Below are 26,975 nucleotides of genomic sequence, written 5' to 3' on the forward strand. Positions count from 1 at the left end.
TATGAAATGTTTGCCGTTAGTCGGCTTGGTTTGGGCGTGGGACTCGACCCTCCTTGGTTTCAACAGGAGGAACGATGCTTGCAGCAGAGCGCCAGACGCCATTAGTATGCACCGGCAGCAACGCAACGGTGGTGAAACGGAGAGAAAGCTGTCCCTCGGGTGAACGGAGGAGAAAGAGGAGCAGGAGGCACAGGAGGAGACGGCGGAGGCCCCCCCGCTTAAGACGGGCTTAGCTTGATTCGGGGAGTCGGAGCGCAGACTTTGCTCGCGAAGACACTTCAAACGGAGACTTCAAATCCCGGCTGGCTCCTCGCGCCGAGCTTCAGTCGCTTCTTTTCAGTTCAAGGGCACCTTTTCTTTTAGAATGCGGAGGAAGTTACCTTCAAAGTATTCTTTGTGAAACGCCCCCCTGACAAGAGAGCCTTGTGCCATTAAAGGAAACACTCTGCTTCCTCCCCCCCCCCCCCACGCAAAAAAACCCTGCATCACTCTCTGAATTCGCGATTTAAAAAAAATATATTTTAAAAAGTTGCTTCAAGGCAGGATAGGATACTTGTGATACTTGACCAGCTGGCGAGGGCAGAGATCAGGGGGTCACCATGTCACTAAAACGATGAAACCCCGTGTCACGTTTTTCGCCACCGGACACGATCGCTTCCTTCGGGGAGCCAACGTGAATCTAGTTGCCGCAAACCGTGGCAGGAATGAGCAGGAACTTTCTCACCCCCCCCCATACACACACCTCACCCCCCACCCCTCCTTCCTGTGATGGCGAGAGAGTATTATCCAGACACGTATCAGCAGAGATGGGGGGGGGGGGCGTTGGGTGTTGGTTTCAACCGGAGGGTGGGGGTGCCCTTCTGAGACCCTCTGGGTACAACCTGGGGGATCCATTACGCGTTTGAAAAGCACCCGTTTGAACACGCTTCACGAACTGGAACAGATCAACAGAGGGGGGGAACGACCCCGCGCTGAACACGGGAAAGCTCGGAGCTATTCGCGGACGAACCGAGGGGGTCGTCTGCGAATAGCTCTGTTGCGTGACAGCGAATTGAAAGTCCTACTCGGGGCGAAGGAAACTGAAAGTACCGCTTGATGTCGGCCACTACAACATCGACGCCAACGTGACTCGAAGAGGCCCCCGTGGGGGTTTCCCCGTCAACAAACAAAAGGCTCCATGTTTGCGTCCTGGTGTAAATGCACGAGACACACAGAACACAGACACATAACTCCCATGTGCTACGAGAGGTCAGAAACTCCTCGAGAAACCATGACCGATGCACATCTCTACCCTCCGCCGCGAGTCCACCGCGATGATCCTTCGCTTAGTCCCGCCCTCGAAAGAGAACTGACCATTCAGAGCGTAGCGCTGGTCAGCTCCGACCGGGAACTGCCCGGCTGAGCCCTGAAGACTCTCGTGCGACGGTTTCAGATGTTCAGATGCGTTGGTGGATTTCGAGTTCATCGTTGTGTAAAAATAATGCTCGTTACCTAACATGACCCAGAAAGCTTGGGATGCATCCTTCGAAAAACATACGGCAGACTCTTCTGTCTGCTTGTCTCCAATATCGCCTTTTCCTTTTTTCCAAATGACACATTTATTCGATTTGCCGAGTGCAGTTAGTGGCAGTTTGGGCTCGGAGGTAGCTTTGACGGCCTGATGGAGTAGCAGAGGGGGCGGGGCTAAACAAAGGATGTCCAAGAAGAAAAATCCCTAATATTAATCAATATGTTTAAATATATTCTCCCGCTGCTTTGCTGGTAGACTGTCGCCTTAACAGCACAGAACGTAAGACTCATTCACCTCTTCTTGAATCCACATTCATTGATATCCTCAAAGTCAGTACGGTATAATAATCTCAATTGTCAATTATGAATTGTTTGTCGTCATAATGAGTCTCGATGTGAACAATATTTACAACAAATTGGTCCTTAGGCACCAGAGTGAGTTGGAACTCCGCCAACACAATTGAAGTCGACTTCATAGATCATCAGTCACCACTAATGACTTTTTTCATGAGCATCATCGGAGCTCTAAAGCGTTGTTTACAGGTCACTGGCGACTGTGGGTCAGTGGTTGGAGGTTCAATCCCCGGCCTAGTCGATGTGTCCTTGAGCAAGACACTTAACCTTGAATTGCTCCCTGTAGCTGCGTCGACGGTGTATGATTCTAACAGGATTGTAAGTCGCTTTGGATAAAAGCGTCAGCTAAATGACATTTAATGCAACTTATAAGCTTTAATCGAAAAGCCCTTTTGGGTTGCCAGGTTCTGTGCTGGCAACCAGCAATATGCGTTTTATGATATCTGTCTTTTACACTGCACATGACTGCAGGCCATCGATAAACTGATTTTGGCCTTCAATTCAATCTGAGGAGAATGTGACAAAAGGAGGAAAAAAAGCATTTTTACTGAAGGCAACCCAAAAAACATGAATTTGAATACAACATTTACAGCGTAACGACATGTTAACCCTCCTGAGTTTTGCCTCGCTGAGAAACAGTTTCCATTTTATTATTGCCCAGCTCGAACCCTCTCTCTCTCTCTCTCTCTCATTCCTTTGCTCTTTTTCTCAGAAACAAATCCCACTTTTTACTTCACTGCACCCAACGTGTTTGCGGTTGAATCAAACTCTGATGCCTTCGCCTGCTTTGTTGTGTTCGTTGTAGTTGTCAATCAAACTATGGTGTTGACGTAAACAAAGGAACAAAACAAATCAACGTCCGAGTAGCACGGTTTGTTTTGGCAGTAGTTGTGTGGTTTTAGCTTAAATTAACTACTTTTGAATCTGGCCATGAAGTGTCATTAAAGTCATTAAAGTGTTTGAATGATTTCTGATCAATCGGGAAGTGGAAAGGTTATCCATGGATCCAATTCCATTTTTTAAAAAAGATTCCTTTCATCACTTCTCAGGCACGCCGTGGCCACGCCCCCACGTCTACATGTCGCCACTACTAATTTGTCACACCACCGAGCGTCCACTTATACACTCCATCATGAAACCTGTTGGCTGCACCGCGTGCCAAGCGTTATGTTAAAGGCCGCTGCTATTCCCCAAAGAAATGCGGAACAGTTGTGGACCACTTCAGACCTTTAAGTGTACTTTAAGACGCTTAAAGTGTATTTTCTTTCTTTCTTTCTTTCCTTCTCCAAAATAATTCCTCAGGCTTTACAGACTAAATTCTGTAATTTCCAGCTGTGTACTTTTGTTTATCCTCGACCACTTACTCTAACAGGTACCCTGACTACTGAACAGAGACCGTTTCTGCCTATATATATATATATGTAATATATATATATATATGTATATACATATATATATACATACATATATACACATATATAAATACATACATATAAATATATATATGTATACACATATATGTATACATACATATATATATACATATATATATACATACATATATACATACATATATATATACATACATATAAATATATATATGTATACACATATATTTATACATATACATACATATATATTAGTGCTGTGAAAAATAACGCGTTAACTCAGTTAATTCAATCCGTCTGTTGTTGGTCGTCGGGACGAAAAAAAAGTCACTTGCAAAATGAGCTTCCAATCCACCACTTCAATCTGAACTCTGTCCGCTCTCATGCAGACGGTCTGTTCATCGGTAATGATCCTTCCCCAGGTTCACCTACGGAAACCTTGTTACGACTTTTACTTCCTGTAGATCAGGGGTCTCAACACGTCGATCGCGACCTGCCAGTAGATCGCGGCGTAGTGTCGGTAGATCGCATGACATTAAAAAGATTGGCCCGCCCCCTGACATGTTCTCTAGAGCACGTCTTTGTTCTTTTATTAAACTAAACGTCTGTTGTTGATCGTATCTCCACAGCAGCATGTCATTTCTGTCTCTTCGCGACGCGTTAACACTTATCGATCTCCGTCTCGCGCCACAGAGCTCCGTCGCGCGATCGGGACCGAGCAAAAAAAAGTCACTTGTCAATCTGTCCACCTGTCCGGGCCGGTGAGGTTTCAGCTTTGCAGCGGTGTCCCCGCCGTCCCTTTCATCACGGCCCAGTTCATGAAGAAAACCCACACAGTCAGTTTGCCTCAGCAGCTGCTAGAGGAAGACTAGAGGCCTTTAGATTGTATCATGGTGGAGTTAATGGTTGACAAACAAGAGAAAAATGTTCTGTTTAACTCTCCTGTTACCTTTACATTTACTAACATATTTTACCCTCGGGGTCAATTTGACCCCAGCAATTAAAACCTCCAGAAAATTATTTGAATTAATATTGCTTCCCAAGTTTAAGTGTGAGGTACTTTATGTTTGTTTGTTGACTACCTAAATAGCCCTTTAAATAAATAAAAAAGTTGATATTTCTGATATGTTTGACACAGTGAAAAACAGCCTGGGGTCAAATTGACCCCAAAGAACACCGACATTAAACATTGAATGGGGTCAAATTGACCCGAAAGGCAACAGGAGGGTTAAACATTCTGTTTAGGATGAAGATGTGTTAATGTTCCATATGGAAGAAAACTGCTAAATAACTGCTGAGTTGCAGCACCATTGTATAGAAGAATGTATAAATGTATATATCCGTCTTTTGTCATAAATCTCTATGTTCTCACAAAATATACCGAGAATATCGGTAATATGTGATTAATCATGATTAATCCACAAAAACCTGTGATTAACCCGATTAAAAATTGTAATCGTTTCACAGCCCTAATATACAGGACTGTCTCAGAAAATTAGAATATTGTGATAAAGTTCTTTATTTTCTGTAATGCAATTAAAAAAACAAAAATGTCATGCATTCTGGATTCATTACAAATCAACTGAAATATTGCAAGCCTTTTATTCTTTTAATATTTAATAATTTTTTAATTGCATTACAGAAAATAAAGAACTTTATCACAATATTCTAATTTTCTGAGACAGTCCTGTATATACATACATATATACACATATATATATACATACATATATATATATGTATACACATATATATATACATACATATATATATAAAGTACACATATATATATACATATACATACATATATATACAGTACACATATATATACATATATATACATATACATACATATATATATACACATATACATATATATACATGTATACATATATATACAGTACACATATATATATATATACATACATATATACAGTACACATATATATACATATACATATATATATATATACACATATACATACATATATATATACATATACATACTGTATATATACATATATATATATATTTCCTCTTTCTTTTTCTACTCAATAAGCATGTCACACAGGCGCCGGTACGCTGCCAATTCCCTGGTTACTGACAAGGTCTATTGATCAATGCGTCAGTGATAATCGGTGTTATCCAGCGAGTTATTGATTAGCTCATCAAACAAGAGGTGGGGGCTGATTAACACCGACTCTCGCAGGATGCAGTTCGACGGTCATCTTCGACTGGCTCCTACTGATCTGTTGATACACCGTTCCTCAGTGTGTGTCATGTTGTTTCTTTTTTTGAGGGTAAATGATAGACCGTGACTACGTTCACGTGCTCCGACATATTCTGGTTATAAGACTATAATATTCTGAAAAAGACTATAATATGACTATAACTAAAATATTGAGGTCAGCGTTGCGATATTTGTGCATATCCCAAAACCCGTTGGTCTCCAAGTTATTCGTAATGTCTTCAAAATATGTCGACCGGATATGCGGGCTTTTCTTTTGGACATGCATCTCTTACTCCGGCTTTGCAAACGATTGGCTAGCCGGTTTGTGTTCAACACAAGTGAGCACGGCGAAAAATTGTGTTGCAAAATTGTGTCGCAAAGTGGCATAAAAAAATAAAAAAAACATTTGAGATGCATATTTACAAATGCACTGTATACAGAATGCTCTTAAAACCCAGAATAATACCGACATATGTCTTAATAAAAATAAAAAAACTCCCTTCTGAATGAGGCCTAATTCAGAATATCGTGATGAAATATTGATGTTTACATGAGCCATGTCAATTAAAAGTGGAATATGAGAGTACATGTGAACGTTGTCAGTCCTTCGTAGTGCTCTGCGGTCCTCGTGTGCCTTATGGAAGCTGCCCTTTACAGTCTCTGTTTTGGGAGACGTCCATAACCCAATCTGTGTGCGCAGCTACAGGTTCTGCAGGTGCGGAAAAAAGTGTAATTCGTCATGTAGGCATGCCACGGCGACACATGTCGACACAAGACTGTGTTGAGTTGCAAGTAAGATCACACCGCCCGATGCATTAGACAGCCCTATAGGGATTATCCCCAGCTTTAGCATAAACGCCTGCCCCAGAGGCATTTCAACCGCAGCGCTGAGAGCCGCCGTTAGTTGGCTGCTCTCTGAAACCTAAACCTAATCCCACTGTTTCCATCCCTTACGGCCGCCACCTCCTAAACGGCTCGTCTCTAGTGTGTGCGCCCCCCACGCAAGTCAGGACTCACAGACCCAGCAGCACCGCCGCACTGCATACGGTGTCTGATCTAAAAAAAAATCATGGTCTACGGTCTGCTGGAGGGGGGGGGGGGACAACGGCGGTCACGAAAGAAATACCTCCGGAAAGTACCCGCGCCATGTCAGCTACGTGATAAGCTCTTCACGGGTTGTGTTAAATTAGTTCTAAGGTCTCATTCGCTGGCTCTGCTTTCTGCGCTCCGGCGTCTTCCAGCGAAGCAACACTTCCTGCCTTTCAAGTTTCAAAATAAAAGCTATTTTTTTTCAGGAAAGGAACAGCTGGGACAGTTTGAATCCGGAAAAAAAAAGTTCCCATATGTATACATATAACACTTTGAAATAAAAGGTATGTTTCTGAAAAACTAGCAATGTTTAGTTGACAATAATCTCAGAACTAAGGAGCTGTGCAATAAACTTGTAGAGAAATCCAACTAAATTAATTCTGCACACTAATTACACTTCCATGAGCTACCAGTGCTGTCAGGAAAAAAGAAAGAAGAAGTGGTCTCTAAAACTGCTCCTAATTGCTACCTGGAGACAGCTTTGGCTAAAAACCTTCCCCCCCCCCCCCCCGTCCATGTGAGGGCCGATTGACGTCGGAGAGCCTTAAATGTTCCCCCGGGACGCCGCACACAGCCTCTTTGTGCGGCCATTAAGAGCCGTGCCACCATGATGTCATGCAGAGCGACCGCGGCGGGGTCCATCAAAGACCACGGCGCCGACAACGGGCCTTTACTGCTTCCACACAGGACGGGGCTGAGGTCCACTCCGCTTCCTTGACCCCCCCCCCTCTCTTTTTCCTCCCCGAGTGTGTTGTGCTCCGGTCTCCTATAGCGACCCTCGGCCCAAATACGACGTACCCAGAGCCCGGCGCATGACATCACCGCCTCCGCTCATTTCGAACTTATTAAAGCGCGTCGTTCCAGCTCTTGTAAAATATTGACACTTTTTTTCCGTGTGCATGAAGCGTTTCTTCTGTGCTCCGAGCTGCACGTCCATTAACTCACGTGCATTGAGGGGCGCTGGAGGCCTGTTGTTGGAGGTAAAGCTTCAATGGGAGAGAGCGCGGAAAGCCAGATGGGCGCAGCCCAGAGGGAGTCTGCACCGGTCCGATCATAAAGAACCCCCCCCCCCGCAGAAAATGACAGCCAGACAACTCCCGCTATTGTCATTGGAAGTGAGTTCCAGCCCCGCGTGTAATCCCTCCCAGCTGCTCGGGGGAGTTGCGGCGCCTGTGATCGAGAGACCGGTTCCGTATCGCCGGAGAGTTCAAGACCACGTTGGATGACAGCTGATGGGGTCTCGTCCCTATCGGGCACGAGCTGTGGCCTGGCACCGTCTCCCCCCACCGGGGGAATGTTCCCCTTCATACTGCGCCAGGATATAAAAAAAAAAGAGACGTGACAAAACTAATAACGGCGAAAAAAGCACCAAACGAAAGAGCGAGTGTGCGATTCCGCCAAGTGTTGACGTCAACATGTGCGCAGAGGGCTTTCTGATCTTCGACGACGCACACGGCCGATAGCCAGGACGCAGGAATAAAAGGACGCGGCGAACTAGGAAGCGCTCGAGCCGCGGGATGTTAGCGCGTCTGGAGTCGAGGGGGAAGCGCTGTTGTCGGAGATGCAAGGGTTGGCCGAGGATGAAGCGCCGGTTCCTCTCTCTACATGTGGTTTGGCCGTCGGACGATGTGGGATTCCGGCAAGAATGGGAGTTTTGTTCATGCTTTTATTCTGCTTTCATCATGTTGTCATTTACATCTTTTGATGTGGGGGATAGTTAAGGGCCATTGGTTTGGGGGGTTTTCGTTGGATATCCCCCTCAAGTTTCGAGCGGGTGAATAGGATTTCCACCTGGATGTTTATGTTTCTGTGCATCTCAAAGTGTAAAAGGAGATTCTGGAGAAAGATGTCTTCTTTCTTTTATGACATGAGAGCTTTAGGAAGTAGACAACTGTGACAGGCAAGTGTGTTTACGGTGAGAGAGTGTGTGTGAGTGTGTGTGTGTGTTTGCGTGTCTATGCCTGTGTGCGGGTAGCATGGGCGAGGCGGCCCGGGCTGCGACCTCGTTCTAGTCATCGCTCATGAAAGATGAAGACTCGGCAGAGTGAGTCTTCATCAAATCACGCCCCGTCACGAGGTGCGAGGCCCGTCTTCAATCGGCTGTTCCCAAATACTCATTTATGCTAAACAGTCGGGGAACGGCTCAGATTCTCAGACGTCAGTACCTGCCCGATGTCTTACTTGAAGTAATAAGAATTTTCTTTTTTAAATAATTTCTGACTATTTGGAATCACCCTATTCAGGAGTAGATGAATACAAGTATTGTATGCGACAAAAGCAGATATAGTGTAACTTGTGTATACAGTATGTATACAGTAAAACATAGCTGTAATGTGTCTTCATAGGAGGATGTGTAATTGTTGACAAATACTGCACATTAACACTTCGACATGTCCTTAGATCAGTTTACAACTACATAATACTGTGTTTGAAAAACATTTTAAATGCTTGTACTGCTTACTCCTTTTTATAAATACTAAACACCTTGGTAAGCATTTACTAAAAAATGTCCAAAAAAGAAAAATAGTCCAAAATGTTATTCAAATATATTAAAATTAAAAATTGTTGAAAAAAAATAGCAAATGGGTTAGCAGCAATATTACAATTCTGACCAAGCAATGCCAACTCGCATTACTGGCTGCAATAAACAAAATTCAGATAAAACAGGATAATAAAGGGGTGGGGGTGTTAACGTCCTCTTGCCCTCAGTCTGATGTTGAGAAGCGACAGATACTGATAGACCACACACTGGCTGAGGGAAACGGGTGGGGAGCCTTAAATCGGAGGGCGGTGGCCATTTCTCCCTCCCCACCCCATACCCGTCCAAACTAAACCGTAAAACCACACAAGACTATCGACACCCAAATATTTTTCTCGACGCCTCGCCCTCACTTCCGGTTCACAGGCTGCCATTATGAGTCAGTATAGATTGAAAAAATCTGTTTCAGCGAGTCCAAACCATGCCGTGTCGAAGACTGGAGACACAAACAGCTTAAAGATGTCACAGCTGGTACCTGAACTTCATACAGCTGTTCAAAAAAGACATGGCGGGACGGGCCGACAGGAAGCGAGGATAAGTACATCGGGGAAAAATGAAGCTTTGATGCCATTAATTCATACTTAATTGCATGGAAAATCAGTATCAGTGTAAAGCATGTTATAGAATCACAAAATCTCCTGTTATGCATTTAACTGAACGTCCAGAGTGCACGCCGCTGTAGATGAAAGTGTTGGAATTAGAAAGTGTAGAGGAATCAGGAAGAGGAAACGAGGAGGAGGGGGGGAGGGGGGGGGATTTCTAGCAATAAAAGACCGTCCGCTTTCTGAAGGTGCCCCTAATCCATCCATAACTCCACTACATGTGGGACACTCCGCCGATAAGCCCAACAATAGCGATGAGAGAACCCGTCCCGAATAGCATCGCGTTGCCAAACACACGTATTCACAAACACTAGAAAGGGGGCAGCCACTGCATGGGGGGGGGGTTCAATTTTAGATATGGCTCCAGACGGAAACTGGGCCACAGGCTTTGATGTCTTAATTGTGCATGTGTGTGTTATTTTTATTTTGTATTATTCATCCCAAAGAAATCAAGGCTTATTGAGGGAACAAAAAGGAAAACAAACAGAGAGTTAAGAGACAGGAAATGGAGATGGCGTGAAAAGAGACAAGGAATAAGAGACAGAGGAAAGAGGGCCGGCGAGAGAAGGAGAAGAATGAAGGGATAGAGGAGACGGCTAAAATATGGCGGGAGGGAGTGACGAATGGGCCTCAGAGCCCGAAGAGAGAGAGAGTGACAGAGCAAAGGACTGCGGAACCCCTGCTGAAGGGCTCCTGATTAACTGTGGCACGGGGTCAGAGCAGGGCCTCTGTCTGCTGGGGCCTGGCTGAGGAAAGCGTGTGTGTGTGTGTGTGTGTGTGTGTGGGTGTTTGCACGCAACTGTAATTTGGAAGACATGATGCTCAACCGTTCGTCGGGTTGATTTGTCTATGGGGGGGGGGGGGGGACACCTCATGGAACCACGTAGAGGCGGCTCAACCTTCTGGTTTCTCTGTTGCTTAGTTAAAAGGAATACGTCAATGTTTTTTTGGGGGGGTAATCGCGGTTATTCCCTTTCTGGCCGAGGGGCTCGTTGAGATAATCGACACGGCTCTCGCGTCCGTGTGGTTGTCGAGGCTACATCGTAAATACGGGAAGTGGACGCCGTCGTCGTGGCGACCCATTGGTTTGAGGTCGTTTCAAAGCGTTGAGTTTGGCATTTCGTGCATTTTTACAACAAGTGAACGGGAAATGACCATAATTGGACTGCGGAGGAGTGACACATAGACTCCATGAATGGCTCTGGTAGTGGTTCTAATCACCTGTCAATCAACAGGTACCCCCCCCCCCCACTCCCCCCACCCTAAAGCACACTCCACTTTCTGCTCTATTTGACTCTAAATTAACTCGTGTTTACAATGTTTACCGAGGTCATAAATCAAGAGACAGGAGGAGTCACCCCCTGAGGGCGAGTGGGGATTATTTAAGACACCCGGAAGGAGATTGTTATCTTAGCTTCGCGTAAAGTGTGGAAGAAATAGGTTTAAAGATTTATAAAATCGACTCCAGTACCCCTGAAGCTCTGAGCTGTATCGTGTTTGTTGTAATATGTACGCAAGTACAATTGCTGAGCTGGCCATTTCATCTGCAAGGGACCTTTTTGGTTTGTTTGTGGACCCGTCTTCATCAGTGGGACTCGACTGAGGCGTCGCAGAAGAAAAGTTTACCTCGGAGGAAAAATCACTCTTATTAAGGAGCTTTCTCATATTTCCATGTTTATTTATTTATTTGCAAGAAATCAGCTATTTGACAGACTTCAATCAAACGTGTACCGTGCAAACTTATCCTGCTCAGGCAAGGTGGCACATTCAGAGCTCTCACGGTCGATAGCCATCCAACTTGTGACGGATGAGGTCTATTTCATTAACTCCCGTAACCGTGGTTTCCGGGTTTGTTCGTGTTTGTGCGGAGGGAAACTAAAGTGACCTTGAGGACTAAATGTCTGCACACGCAGCTGCAGTGAATGCACTCCCCCCCCCCCCACGTGTGGGTCTGTCACAGGCCTCACCTGGGGGCTGACGCTGGGGCCGTATCCCATGCCGGGCGAGTTCATGGAGTGCGGACCCATCGGCGAGCTGATGACGGAGAAGGGCGAGCCGAGGCCGTTCATGGGCGAGCTCAGCGAGCTGATGGGAGAGTGCAGGGACCCCGAGGGCCCCATGGACGTCGGGCTGAGCAGAGACGGGTGCATCCCCCGGTGGGACGTGGGTGAGCCCAGGGGCGAGGAGGTCAGCTGGCCCGACGAGTCTGGTCAGGGGGGGGGGAGAACAAACACAGAGTGACATTTAGATGGGTGTTCCGCTGTTTGATCATTTTCACTGCCATGTGACATCTTTAAGAGGATTTGGCAGGATTAAGGGATTTCGTTTTTTTTAAAGCTGCGCATTGAGACTGTAATTACAACAACCAAATACAGCGAATAAATATATACAAATAAAAGACATTTTCACACTTGAGCTAATTGGAGCGATTGCTGTCCAACGGCGCGTCGGGTTGAGTGTGAAAGTGGAGCGACCGGAAACACTCGAGACAATCAAACCCGGCGGCTCGCTCTGATGCAACGTTGCATCATCACGAGTGCTCCCCTCAGGGATCTGTGAGGACAGGAGGTATATCTATAATGCATGTGGTTGATGAGTGGGGGGGGTAAATATACAATATATAATTACAGCTGACAGGGGGGAGTCAGTGGCAGGCCGTCCTCCCATCAATGCAGCAGATGTGGGACAGGTGTGCCCCCCCCCCCCCCGTCTTCCCTTCCTTTCTCCATCCATTCTTCTTCTTCTTCTGATAGCGCATCCACAATACGAGCGTCTCACGTAGGTAAACACGTGATGCTCGTAGCTCGTTGAAGGCGCCGATCTGCTGGCTGACTTTCCTCATCTTGTCGTGACAGTGAATTGGATGTTTTTGACTCTTCGGTTGGGCGAAAACAAGACGTGAAGAGCACCGAGTATTTTTTTGTCCCTTACTTTTTCGGGTTACTTGTAATTTTACGAGCCACAGAGCACGACCGCATCAGCGTTTCAGGTATTTCTTAATTCTATCCTTTCTTCAATTCAGGTATAGTATACGAAATAAAATGACAACACATACAGCCCCCCCCCCACACACACACACCCCATCCTTTTGAAAACAAACACACACCGTTCTTAATGAAGGGCGAACAACGGCTCTGCATCTAGCTGCGTTAGTTCAGTGTTTAATCCTCCGACTGATACCCCTCGAGCTTCTCTCCCTCCGATTACATTCCCCCTCCCCTCCGATCCTCCTCTGAAAAGGCGCCCACACACATAATTCCTGAAGAAAGAAAATAAATTCCATAAAATCTCGCCCAGAGCCCGCAATTCCCATAACCCTTCTCCAATTGGGTTTTAATTCGGGCAGATAAAGAGAGCGCTATTAGAGATGCCAATCTGCCATTGTGGGTCTCAGTGGAGGGGTGTGTGTGTGTGTGTGTGGGGGGGGGGGGGGGGTGTTCAGCTGACAAGAGTCCCAGCAAGGCCACAACTCGCGGGGGGTAGATCTCTCTCTCTCTCTCTCTCTCTAACATCTCCGCCTGATGCTCTTTTTTTTTCTTCCTAGTTGACCATGACTATGTGGTCATATTGTATGTGAACGGTGTTTTTTGGGCAAAGCCCCAAGAACATATACAGATCTCTCAGCAAATGTGTGTGTTTATTCTGGTTGGAGTTGGGTTGCCAGTGTAGGATTACAGCAGGATGAAAAGGACTCTGTCCTAATCCTCCCCAGAGGAGAGGAGAGAGAGAGAGAGAGAGAAAGAAGGAGAGAAAGGGAGAAACTGAAAAGATGTACACGGAAAAGCGAGGAAAGGAAGCAGCTGGGGGGCTTAGGTATGTGAGGGGGGAGGAAGTGAAAAGACATACAAGGAGAAGAGAGGGAAGGAGGAAGAGGAGGGGTGAGGAAAAAGGAATCAAGGAGAGGAGAAAAGTGGAGCGGAAAGGAAAGATGGATATGGACAAGGACATGAGAAAACTGGACTGGAAAGCATGCCAACGTAACAACGTTCACACGCCTGCACGGATTTCCTGATGGACCCCGTGTCACCCCGACCCGTTGAACCGGACGGCGAAGTTTCACGGCGAGCGTTTGCAAGATCGGCAAAAAAAAAGCATGAAATAAACATGCTGGCGAGATCAGATAAGAGTGTGAAACAAGAAAGAGAGAGAGAGAGACGGGGAAGATTTAAAAAAAAGGACTGAGAACCGAGCCACAACAACAAAACGCTGAGTCATGTTAGGTTGAAGTGCTTGTCGTTGGCGGCCTCCTGCCTGTCGATTGGCCCCCCGGATCGCTGGGCACACAAAAGGCACAACTGACAGCGACAAATAAGCAAACCATAGGGCCCGTCTTAGCGGCGGGGGCGTGGCCGAGAGTTCTCCACTTATCTACTACTCCGCTTCACACCTTCATCTCCGATTTCTAAACAACGCTCCCCCTTTCCTCGCTCTCGCGACATGCCTCTTGTCTTTTTGTGTGATCCGCCGCCGCCACAAAGTCACCCTCCAAGCGTCAACGTTGTTTTCTTTTCGACCGTGTAAGTTACCGTCGCCTCCATTCAACAGAGAAAAGCTTGAGTTCTTCAGAATTCCGAATGGATCCTGAACGTTTTCCAGGACAAAGAGAAAAGAGTGTTTCGGTTTAAAACATGTTGACCAATAGATTTCCAGGACTTTAAACCAAATTTTCATGACACAAAATGTCATGAAATCTCGCTGCATTAATGAAAAAGTGAGGAAAATGTTGAATTTAAACTAACAATGAGGATTCCAAAGCATACAGTATATAACTTTAAATGACACAAATGAATGAAAGACAATAGTTTGATTAAAAGAATAAACATTTATGTTTTTTCAGTTAAGGTGCATTCACTTGCATCGCGGAACAATTTGAGAGTATGAAAGAGCGTATGCCGGCTTATATTTTGAGCATCATTCGTTTAAAAGCATATTAATTATTTAAAACTCAGCGGAAATGCACATATGAATATAACAAGTTTCCATGACTTTTCCAAAACGTTGGGGATTTTTTTTCTTTCTCCAGGACTTTTCCACGCCCCAAAAAAACGTTTTCAGGTTTTCCATGACCGCACGAACCCTGAGGGTGGGGCCGAGTTAACCGGTGACTTTCATCCGTTGTTGCTTGTAACAAATGTGCGTTTTTATGGGGGACAGCCAGGGACGTAAAACTCTGAAGCCTTCTGTGGATGTGAACTCTTTAATGTGTCGACTATTCCCTTGACCGTACACTCCTAAAAAAAACACATTTAAAACTCTGATCTATGTCGGACAACATGTTCCTGAGCATCTAGAAACGTGTACATATAAATACATATATATATATATGTACGGCCACTGAATATCGAGCCACGTGCTGACATCTCTCATCACTTCAGTATAATAAGCACACGGATAAGAAAAGGTCCATTTGGTTTTGGTTGCATTTGCCATCTTTGCTCGGCCTTGCATGTTGTCATCAATGACACCTGTTCAATGAAAAACTGGTTGAAGAGGAGAATGTTCTGCGGTCTCCATATTTACGGTGAGTCACTGATGTACTATTTGTCTGCAGGGGAGAGAGAGCGCATCCCGAACGAGCACGGCAGAGGATGGAGGCTGAGGAAGGAGGCAGAGGATGGAGGCTGAGGAAGGAGGCAGAGGATGGAGGCTGAGGAAGGAGGCAGAGGATGGAGGTCGAGGAAGGAGGCTGAGGATGGAGGCTGAGGAAGAAGGCTGAGGAAGGAGGCAGAGGATGGAGGATGGAGGATGAGGAAGAAGGCTGAGGAAGGAGGCAGAGGATGGAGGCTGAGGAAGGAGACTGAGGAAGGAGGCAGAGGATGGAGGCTGAGGAAGAAGGCTGAGGAAGGAGGCAGAGGAAGGAGACTGTGGATGGAGGCAGAGGATGGAGGCAAATGATGGAGGCTGAGGAAGGAGGCTGAGGATAGAGGCAGAGGATAGAGGCAGAGGAAGGAGGCTGAGGAAGGAGGCAGAGGATGGAGGCTGAGGATGGAGGCTGAGGAAGGAGGCAGAGGAAGGAGGCTGAGGATGGAGGCTGAGGATGGAGGCTGAAGATGGAGACTGAGGATGGAGGCTGAGGAAGGAGGCAGAGGAAGGAGGCTGAGGATGGAGGCTGAGGATAGAGGCAGAGGAAGGAGGCTGAGGAAGGAGGCAGAGGAAGGAGGCTGAGGATGGAGGCTGAGGATGGAGGCTGAGGAAGGAGGCTGAGGATGGAGACTGAGGATGGAGGCTGAGGAAGGAGGCAGAGGAAGGAGGCTGAGGATGGAGGCTGAGGATAGAGGCAGAGGAAGGAGGCTGAGGAAGGAGGCAGAGGATGGAGGCTGAGGAAGGAGGCTGAGGATGGAGGCAGAGGAAGGAGGCTGAGGAAGGAGGCTGAGGATGGAGACTGTGGATGTAGGCTGAGGAAGGAGGCTGAGGAAGGAGGCTGAGGATGGCATGTGCACAGGCGATGTGGAACAAGACGAGCGCTGGCTGAAGTCGCTCTGGTGCTGCACTAAACCAAGAAGAAAAGCAGCACATCTTTGCTCTTTAGAAATAAAGGTCGCACCCTTCAAGTAAAAGTATGCTATTTTTTGCTTGATAAATTGCTTTAAAGGATTATCAGGATTGACCTTTCGCAAAAATCCCCGACGTCGTTCCGTGAAGCGCTGGTGGGTTGAGCGGATGACGCACCCTGACGTCTCGCCGCTGGTGTGAATTGTAGCCGCAGTGGTTGCACCTTATTTTATCTGAATATTTAATTTAATACCAAATGACAGCAAACTGATCAGGTCAAAAATACATTTTAACGCACAAACCATCGAACCTGAGAGTTGTAGTCTTTGTGCTTCTTAGAATCAAAGATACACTACAGGAAGAAAAATCCTACGTAACGTTTCCATAAAAGTTATTTATTTACCCCGCGCACGCTTACCCCGTCGCCTCCTCCACCCTCATGGCGGAAAGCGAGGGGAAGGTGCAAAAAGCCACGTGGCGATGAGGGCATTCGCTTTAACGGCGGCTGCCACTGAGGCGAGATGTGATTAAAGCAACTCGAGCTGCAGCTTCGTGACCACATCACGGACATCCATCTGTCTGGTTCAGGCCAGGCTGAAAAAAAGAGGTCCTTAATGTGGGATAAGTGGCAGAAAAAGACCCAAAACAGGCCACCGGTAATCTCCCAGTAGGTGGGCCACTAACAGCCATCCTTTGATACGGTGTTGATATAACCCGATTCCTTTTTTTGCCCGTTGGAACAACTGCCCTCATTAAAAGACTTCATTACCTCCCTCCCGCCCTCCCGCCTCCCTTTTAGTCTCCTCGGCCTCTCGGGGGGTGCTCCCTTAATGTTCCCACCCGCCCCCGCCCCATTTCAATTAATTTGCCTGATAGCGTGTGGACGAAAGTCCCGGGGCGAGCCGATGCCCTCGGTGACTCCCGATCCTGATCCGCTGACATGGCACCTAATCGTTGTCTTCGGCGATATACGCCGCCTCTAACCCAGCGCAGGACGAGGGAAAATGTTCTCCGAGGGTAGCAGCGAGGAAAAAACTCTGCAGTGTAAAAGAAACCGGACTTGTCTCGACACTCTGGCCGAACCAGACGGATGAGAAGGAATAGAGGGCAGTTTGGGTTAGCAACGAAGAGAACATTTTTTTAAAAGGGGTATACGTGGATGTTTCAAGTGTTTCCATGTTATCCATTTTCTTTAATATAATGTCATAACTGCAAAGTTATTTGCCGTCGCCCTCCTCCCAAATCTCTGACGGAAGTATCGTGCATTCAACCATGTTTCGGCAAAACTGTGAGGCACGCGACAGCCACCTTTGAAAAGAACACCCGAGGGTGCTTTGTGCGCAACGTGACATTTTAGAGAAAGTAGCTAACTGCATTAAAGACACAATAAATACAATAAAGTTCACTAAATTGCGATTTCCTTTTCAGTGCTGCCTAACTTGTCCTGAGCTTTGATTGACAGCTGCGTTGTGCATCCTCCAATTAGTTATTTCCATTTCGGAGATTATCCGTGTCTCGTACTGTTATTAGGGTCTAATAATGTATGTTTGAGACAAGTTATTTATTAGGAATGTTACTGTAGCTTTAAGTCTATGAACGCAATTTGTCCAAAAAAGAACCGTGGAGGAACAACGTTAAAAAGAGTGAAACTGTGTATTAGAATACTATTGGTAAATAATATAAACTCTGTCATCAGGTATAAACCTTCGAAGGTCAGACCTCTACATGATCTGAATAGGCCAAGAAAAAGAGAGAGAGAGCAACACGTGGGGAGGCTGACACAAAAGAGAGGGAGGAAAGATGGCCGAGAAGGAGGCGTAGAACACACGCCCGCGCGCTGGCTGCCTCAACAAAGGGCGTTCGATCAAAGACGCGGCGGCGAGTGATAATTACCGCCGCAGCCCGTGGCGGCGCCCTCGGGAGAGGAAGATTACATTCGCGGCCGACGCTCGTCGGCTCCGCGTTGACGACCCGTTTCTTTTTCCAGTGGAAGCTTAGTGGGCGGCGAGGGGGACGCCTCGTCGGTGAACTCCGCGGCGTTAAAAGAACAACGGGTACTTTCAATGACCTTGACGAGATGAAGAGAAGATTTTTTTTTTTGAGATCCGCGATCCGACGGCTAGCGCCGCGCCTTTTTTAAATCCTTGTGGAACCCCCTTCCGTTGAAAAATTGGCTAATTTTTTCTTCTTACTGTTCTAGATTAAGCTTTAAAAAAATGTTTTAAAGAAAACCAATCTGATATTTCTGCCGCGTCAAGGCCCTCCGTAGGGAAATGTGAGGCGGCCGTGATTCATCGAGCTTTCTCCTTTGTTTTTGTGCCCAGAGATGAAAATCACAACACGGCCCTTATCTGGCTCGCCCGCTGCCAAACAACACTTGAAGGCACGTGGCAGCATAAACACACACACACACACACACACACACACAGGAACACACACACACAGGGAGTTATCTGATATCTGCTCTTGGATATTTTACTTTGACAACATTAAACTGGGCACCTTGATGCATTGCCTCTAAAGGAACTGACACGTTTCTGCAAGATGACCTTTCTGTTACTGAAATGAAAGGAAACACATGTCTTACAAAAAAAAGAAGGTAGGTGGGTAAAAGTCAACGCATTCTTTGGAAATGAATTGTGGAAACTACTCAAACCAAAACCTAGCAGTGAGGTAAAAATGTTGTATCTAATCTAAACATGTCATTGTAGGGGGTTAGCTTACAGTTTGCCCCCCCCCCGACCTCCCTCAATCGTTCCCTGATCAAATTACTTCATGATGAATCACTGGCCCACTTGAATGTACTCGCATCTTAAATTTCTATATATTGTGTGAAAGAAAACAGAGAAACTGCACAGCAACCAATTGAATCCAACCAACCAATCAGCTCCCAGTCTAGACCAGAAGTCCACAACCTTGAACGCTATAGTTGGGAATCTTCAGCAATATGCAGGAATAAGCACAAAAAACTCCGTTTTGTTAACCCTTTTCCAATAAATAGTAACTTTCAGTAGCAGCGCCAAAGAAAAGTAGCAGCCCTAGGGAAAGGTAGCAACGCTAGAGAAAAGTAGCAGCCCTAGAGAAAAGTAGCAGCGCTATAGAAAAGTAGCAGCGCTAGAGAAAAGTAGCAGCACTAGGGAAAGGTAGCAACGCTAGAGAAAAGTAGCAGCGTTATAGAAAAGTAGCAGCGCTAGAGAAAAGTAGCAATGCTAGAGAAAAGTAGCAGCGCTAGAGAAAGTAGCAGCGCTAGAGAATAGTAGCAGCGCTAGAGAAATGTAACAGCGCTAGAGAAAAGTAGCAGCGCTTAAGAAATGTAGCAGCGCTAGAGAAAAGTAGCAGCGCTATAGAAAAGTAGCAGCGCTAGAGAAAAGTAGCAATGCTAGAGAAATGTAACAGCGCTAGAGAAAAGTAGCAGCGCTTAAGAAATGTAGCAACGCTAGAGAAATGTAGCAGCGCTAGAGAAAAGTAGCAGCGCTAGAGAAAAGTAGCAGCGCTAGAGAAAAGTAGCAGCGCTAGAGAAAAGTAGCAGCGCAAGAGAAAAGTAGCAGCGCCAGAGAAAAGTAGCAGCGCTCCAAAGCCACACCCCCAAAGTGATCATATTGAACAGAAAACAGTCAACATGGCTGTGGTTAGAACTCAAGCTAGCAGCTTGTGGAAAGCTCTGGCGACAGTGAATAATGTGTTTTTTCTTAAGAATACCAACCCTCACTGGTCACACTGTCATTTCTTAGGATGTTTATTACCAGTGCACAACATAGGTCAGGAGGTACAAGGTGACATTACCCAGGCCCGGGTTTGTAGTTTCACAACACTATGCAGGAGCCGAGCAGGTCTGACCTGGGACTGGCGCTCCTGCCGGCCCATTTCCTTAAGAAAAAAGAAAAAGAAAGAACGCGTGGAGAATGTTGGCGAGACCAAACTATTAAAGTTCTTCCTCTTAATGGTTGAAGAGGGTTTTAGGTCGCACTCAAAACGAAACGATCACATGCCAATTAGGGAAAGAGGGAGCGGAGGAGGAATGAACCGACGAGGCGTCCTGCTGTGGCAGTCGTAAAGCCGTCAGTCAGCGGAGGAGAGTAATTATGCCAATTACTGAGGGGGGGGGGGGGGGGGGAGAGATAAACTGTCCGTTCCCTCCGGTGACATCGCCGTGAGGAATTTGCCACTTGACGACTTGTTCCCGAGACGGCGGTGACGGATGCTTTCCATTTGGATTTGACGACGCAGCGGCGGAACACATCGCAAGTTGGGTGCAGCGTGTTTGATCCCACCCCCCCGCCCGCCCACACACACACACACACACACTCACTCGCTACCAACCCCCCCGTGGCTTTGTAGAGGCCCACAGAAACAGTTACTGTTCTTGTGATTTAGGATAACAGGTCCTGCTCAGTTAGTGCCCGCTCACACAAAAGCAGGGTCGGGGTCTTGGGACACGGTAACATTATCGGACCCCTTTTCTCTTCCTTTTCTCTCGATGGACCGATAGACGGACACATCATGGAAAGAGAGATGGAGAGATTCATAGATAAGACGGATCCAAACGTGGGGAGGGAGAGAAAGTGCAAGAGTTTTTCGGAGAAAGCCGGAGACCCTAGCGGGGGGGGGGGGGACTTAGTGTGTCCGTGATGCAGGAAGAAGCTAGGAGGTGCGGTGGGGATGGGGGGGGGGTGGGGGGAGTGTGTGTGATTGTCACCAGAGGAGTGTACTTTGGATCGGCGCATTGATTCACAGCAAACACATCCTGCAGGATCAAGAGGGGGGGGGGGGGGGTAACCCTAACCCATCACCCCTTGTGTTGCACACAAACAGTCTGTCCAGTACACACAAAATCAATAACCTCCTGGCCCGTTATCAACTAATCAAGTCCCACGGACACAAGTCAAACACAGCTTGTGTCAACAGCGCAGCCTCATTCCTCAGAGCGCAGCGCTCCTCCGGCTGGAAAGCTTCTTTTTTTGACGATGGCTCCTCTCTCTCTCAGACGGTCTCTCTGAATATACCTGCATTCCCCCTCCGTCCCAAACCCTCCTCTCCCTGAAGAAAAAAAGTCAGCAAAAATTGGGTGGAGATGGGGGGGGGGGCTGTGTGCACGTGATGGTTTGTTTGTGGACAGCCATTGGGAAGCCCCTCATCCTCCAAATATCAAGAATATCGTGAATATAACCTCCTCGTTTCAGCACCGTTTCCATTGCGAAATCAACTTGTGTGGGTCCGTGTCTTCAAATAAATGGCTAGATTAAAGAAAAGAAAGACAGAAAGTGAAATTTGACTCCAGGAAAGGAAAAGCACCGATTGAGTTTTTTGGCGTGATGCTTTTATTTTGGTAGCGCTGCACGAGGAATGATCACGCCCGATTCACACCGACTGAGCCGCCCTGATGGCTTTACAGGATGGAGTCGGATCAAACATGGACTCTCTGGTGAGTGAGCAGCACGGCCCATTCTTCAAGAGGAGGGTTGGGAGGGGGGAGAAAGGTGGCCCACTGGAGCATCGCGAGTGTCAGTCAGCAGCCCCCCCCCCCGTAAGAGGAGTTGGCATCCTATGGATGTTTGTCTCTGCATCTCTCCTCCTCCTCCTCCTCCTCCTCCTCTCTGACGGGTTCCTTCACTTTCCCTGCACGTCTTTTCCTCTGCCTCCTCTGCTCATCAGCGGGACTCCCCAGAGGTGGTGGGAGGGGGGAGGGGAGGAGGGATAATCCCAGTTCGGAGCAGCGAGTCTTTCATGTCCTGGGAAGACACGCCAGCTCTCTCTCTCTCTTCCTGCATCGCAGCCTCTCCCTTTTTCCGCTTGCATTTCTCACCCGTGTTTCTTTACGTTCCGCTTCGTCGTAGGAGCCCAATCCGGGTTCTGCCGAGGTCCGGCGCGAGACCCGACACCACGACCTCAGCGTCCAGGAGACAAACACCTGGGAGTCCCTCCGTCTCCAGGTGGAGCCCGTGGGAGGAAGGCGGCGCTCCGGCCAAACCCGTTTGGACTCGAGAGTGCGTGTAAAGGGAATTTGTATTATTCAAGAGAGACTCGCCCTCTCGCATCCGAGACCCAACCCGTTACCGGCAATCACGTTAACTCAATCCACGTCTCCGTAACCGAAGCACGTGAGATTCTCAACCTGCTGAGTCGACACTAACGAGGGATCGTTTGTAATCAGATCAGAACACGTCGGAAAACCCACTTCATCAGCTGCTCGACGGGAGGCGCTACAATGCAAAAATAGCCCCCCCCCCCACACACACACAGACACACACACAACTGTTTATTTGTCTGTGATTCCGAGTGTATCATCCTTGTCATCATTATAAATGAATTATCCTCCGAAAAACTGGAGGCTTACTTCGGATAAACAAACAAGAAGCACTTCAGAGAATTTCCTGCATTCATGGGGATCTTGGAGGACTAAATAAGTTAGCATACAATAAGGCATGCATAGCGTAAGTTCAGGCGAGTTCAGATGTTATGCTCAAAGGAAATGTCAAACATCAAATTTCCATTCTACAATAACAATTTATTTTGGAAAATAAGTGTAATTTCAATATTTGGGCTTTGCTAATTCAAGATTTCACTGACAGTTCCTATTATATTTCTAGGAAAACCCATATACATATACAACTATATAAAATAAAAAAATAAAAAAATATATATATATAAAAATATTTTCACACACAATTCAGAGCTGCACGTACAAACACAGGCAAAGCTTTCCCACTTTTAAAACACACCAGAATCAGTCATTTTTCCAGGCTCTCACCACTGAACAATGGTCTCTCAGTCCAATCAGAAGGTTGCTTTAGAGCGAGACACTTTTTTTTTCCGATGATGCAATGACACAAAAGCACATTTACTGTGACATTTGTGCTGGAAAAGTCGTTTTTTCTCGACGGTCCGTTCCCCCGGCGATGAAACCCACAGTATTTCTCTCTCTGCCGGCGCCTCTCACGGCCTGGACACCCTGGAATTACGTGTTGGGATTGGCATCAGGACAGAAGCCAAATGAAGCGGGTGTTACGGTTGGCGTGGACAGAAACAGGTGTTGTTCATTGGCCATAGCCTGCGGACGGCTCGCCATTGGTGGAGGCTGCCGCCGCCGCCGCGTTGGGGAAGATGTCGACGATTCCGGGCAAAGTTTGTGGGCACGGGATGGTTGAGGCCGAGTGAGGGGGGGGAGGGGGACAGACCACCTGGATATCAGGGGGCCTCAAAGGCCGTCCTGACGGAGTCAATCTGAACAACAGTGAACAGAAGACAGCCAGTCTGCTGACTTCCTCTCTCTTGCATTTTCACTGGCAGCTTTCCAGCACACACACACACACACATATGTACACACACACACACACGCTCTGTCCAGCGAAAAACTTTCAGCATCAGCTCGGGTTTTTCCACCAAGTTAAGGGGATTTTTTCTTCTTTTTTTCCCCCTTTAACTCCATCCAGTAAGAAGTATAAAGTAGATTAAACGGCTCAAAAGCAACAGGAATAGTCAAGAAATGATAGTGTGCATCTAAAAGGAATAGCGGTGCGATCGAGAGGGGAAGTCGGCGTCGGAAGCGACAAACATCGCTCCTACGAGGAAACAAGCGGAGCAACTTTCATTATTTATAGCCGTGATGCAAATACATCAGTAACAAGTGGCTTATTGAAGGAGGAGGAAACGGTGCGACGCTCGTCATTCATCCTCGATTGTGCTTTGATTAAACGACGGAACTCACGAGGACGATGGGACGAGCGTCACCAAAAATACTTCCAAAAAAGAAGCTTTGTCGAAGGCAGAGCTTCGAAACACCAAGACTGGAGACTTTGTTGGTCGAGAGAACTCTTTCATGTTCAGTGACTGGACTGAACCAATAGGAGGAAGACAGAAAGACAACATGTGGCAGTTTGTTGCAGGTAAAACACGTTCATTTGACGTGGAGTCGGGGTTACATTAATTCCTACTCCAGCTAGAGATCATTTTTTTGTCGTAGGCAAACAGAAACTCGTGGGACGAGAACTCAAAAAGCACGAACAGAAGAGCTCCCAGTGTATTCATGCCCACGTGGGCTCAGGGTTCTTACACATTTTGACCAATGGATTTCCATGACTTTAAACCAAATTTCCATGACCAAACTGAAAAATTCTGAAAATGTTGCGTATTGAGAGCGTACGCCGGCTGATAATTTGAGCGTCTTTCTTTAAAAAACATATCCATTATTTCAAACTCGGCGTAAATGAACACGTGATTGTAACACATTTCCATGACTTTTCCAAAACTTTTATGATTTAAGTTTTTTCCATGACTTTTCCAGGCCTGGAAATGACCATTTTAAAATTCCATGACTTTTCCAGGTTTTCCATGACCGTACGAACCCTGTGGGCTGCCACACATCACGCTCCCGTCACCCCCTCCCCCCCACCCGCTGTCCTGACCTGGGCTGACTCGGGCCTGTCGCGTCTCGGCGAGAGAAAAAAAAGCTTCAGATGCAACAGGAGTTCTGCCTTCCATTAACTCTTTTTCTTCTTCTTCTCCCTCTTCTTCTTTCTCGACATTTCTGCCTTTTGACCGAGTTTATTTTTCCTGCTCTCGTGACCCCCGCATCCTCCTCTGTGAGCTCTGCCGTGACTAACAGGGGTCCTCGGGGGTAAAGAGAGGGGTGTGGGAGTCCTCCTCCTCCTCCTCCATTTTTTCCCCCTTCTCCTCAGTGCCTTCAAGGGGGTAGTGTGTCAGAGGGGGGGGGACAAGAGAAAACATCCAAACATCAACAGGGGATGAAAAAAAAGGGCTCAGCCAAGTCGGTGAATTAATGGGAGGTGGTGGTGGAGGAGGAGGAGGAGGCCACTGACAGATAACGCTGCACACAAATACACAGCTTCCTCATTACCACACACATGCTGGAGTGTTTTATTTGGACTCGACCCCATGCGAGAGGCCGGGGCTTCGGGTTCCTGGCCGCCTCGCTCTCTCCACAGCGACGGGAACTCTCGCCACGGGAGCGGCGAGGAGGACGGGACCCCCCGCCCCCAAGGTCACTCGTCGCCTCTGGAGATAACACACGGATCGTTCATCCACACCCCGATATCCCGACCACAGAGACGTGATTAATAAGCCAATTAGACGCAGGAAGCAGCCGGAGGGCCTCCTTTCTTTTATTTATTCCCCCCCCCCGTTTTTTCCTTGAAGCGACAAATAGAATTCAAACACGTGCAGAGAAGAAGGCACGATCGAGAACAGGCCGTGAGCCGATCAACCAAGTCTTCATTCCAGAACGCACGTCCTCCACCCACCCACACGGGATGTTCATATTTAGACTTAAATAATAAACACGATTCGCTCCCGATAACCAAGTATCTGAAACATAAAGCCGTGGATAGGTTGAGGAAAAGATCGTTCTTTGGGTTCAAATAACTGCAGAACTGGTGTCACTTCTAGTTTCACACGGGTCACGAAGAACCTCACCGCCACCCTTTTGGACTTTTTGGTATTCTTTATATTTCCCGATTAGGTGGAATATATAGGAATTGATTTTGACGGATATCTGCACATTTTTCGAAGATATACTGTAGCTACATAGATCGTGAATGTCGAAGCTCCTGGAGACCAAATGTATGCAGTGGGTACGGAAAGTATTCAGACCCCTTTAAAATGTTCATTCTTTGTTTCATTGCAGCCGTTTGCTAAAATCAAAACAGATCATTTTATTTCTCATTAATGTAATGTGATATTTCACTTTTTCTTTTTTAATAAATTTGAAAAAATCTCTACATTTCTGTTTTTTTCTGTCAAGATGGGGCGCTGAGTGAACATTAATGAGAAATAAAATGAACTTTATTGATTTTAGCAAACTGCTGCAATGAAACAAAGAGTGAAATATGTAAAGGTGTCTGAATACTTTCCGTACCCACTGTATATATATATATATATTTTAAAGATAATTTATAGAAAGACAATTTGTCATTACTTTTCAGAAGCTGGACCTAGTTATTGGCATCTTTGCACAATAAATAAACAACAACAAATTTAAAATAAAGACTAATAAATAACTGTTACAGCATTATAAAAACTGACTCCTTTAAACAATTTTTTTTAACACAAATGTGAACAATGAACTGGAAGATGACACCTCATTCAAATAGGACGCATTAATTCAAAAAAAAACAACCAGCGTCTCCGGAGTGGAACGCAGTACGGCTCGAGACGGCAGCGGCAGCGCCCCGACGCTGACTGATGGCTGGCTGCGGATCCTGAGGGGCATCGGGAGTTTAATCACCCATAACCGCAATTACGGGCGTACACGTCAGACTCATAAAGCGCTGAAACAAGATGAGCGCCTCCCTCCTCTCCTCTCCTCGGCGTGCATCGGCCAAATTCCACTAAAGCTCAAGGAGGAGCGAGGGAGCTGAGGGCATAAGCTCGGAGAGAGAGAGTGCACCACATTAGAGGGGGAGAATTGCCGTGCATTAATTAGTGCTTTTGATCGCCGCGTCGCGGCGTGTCGACTTTCCCCAGCGAAGACGCTCGGAGATCTCCGAGAGCTTTGAGACGCCAGATTCAAAAGGATGGAGCTTCTGCGCCGAGCGACTGCACGATGATGAAGACATTAGCATATCAAATACGTGAAAAAAGCCCGGCCACACACACGCACACACACACACACACACGCACAGGCGCAGGGCCGTGCACGCGAGCCCACACTCTTAATGATGACATGAAGAGCTCATCGTACCCCGTAAGACGGGCCTTAGGAAGGATTAAGATGCGCGCCTTTATCACCGGGTTCCCACAGTCCCCTGTAGAATATC

General features: G+C 46.9%; 1 protein-coding gene across 3 annotated transcripts in view; it reads right to left on the reverse strand.

Moving 5' to 3' along the window:
* rxraa (retinoid X receptor, alpha a) overlaps positions 1-26,975 on the reverse strand; it is a 90,056-nt gene that overhangs the window by 29,467 nt on the left and 33,614 nt on the right. For all 3 annotated transcript variants that reach the window (XM_056431943.1, XM_056431942.1, XM_056431941.1), the window contains exon 3: positions 11,679-11,917. In XM_056431943.1, coding sequence (XP_056287918.1) covers positions 11,679-11,917 — 239 coding nt within the window. The remainder of the gene's footprint in view (positions 1-11,678; positions 11,918-26,975) is intronic.

Source organism: Pseudoliparis swirei, chromosome 15, assembly GCF_029220125.1.
Source record: "Pseudoliparis swirei isolate HS2019 ecotype Mariana Trench chromosome 15, NWPU_hadal_v1, whole genome shotgun sequence".
Lineage (NCBI taxonomy): Eukaryota > Metazoa > Chordata > Actinopteri > Perciformes > Liparidae > Pseudoliparis > Pseudoliparis swirei.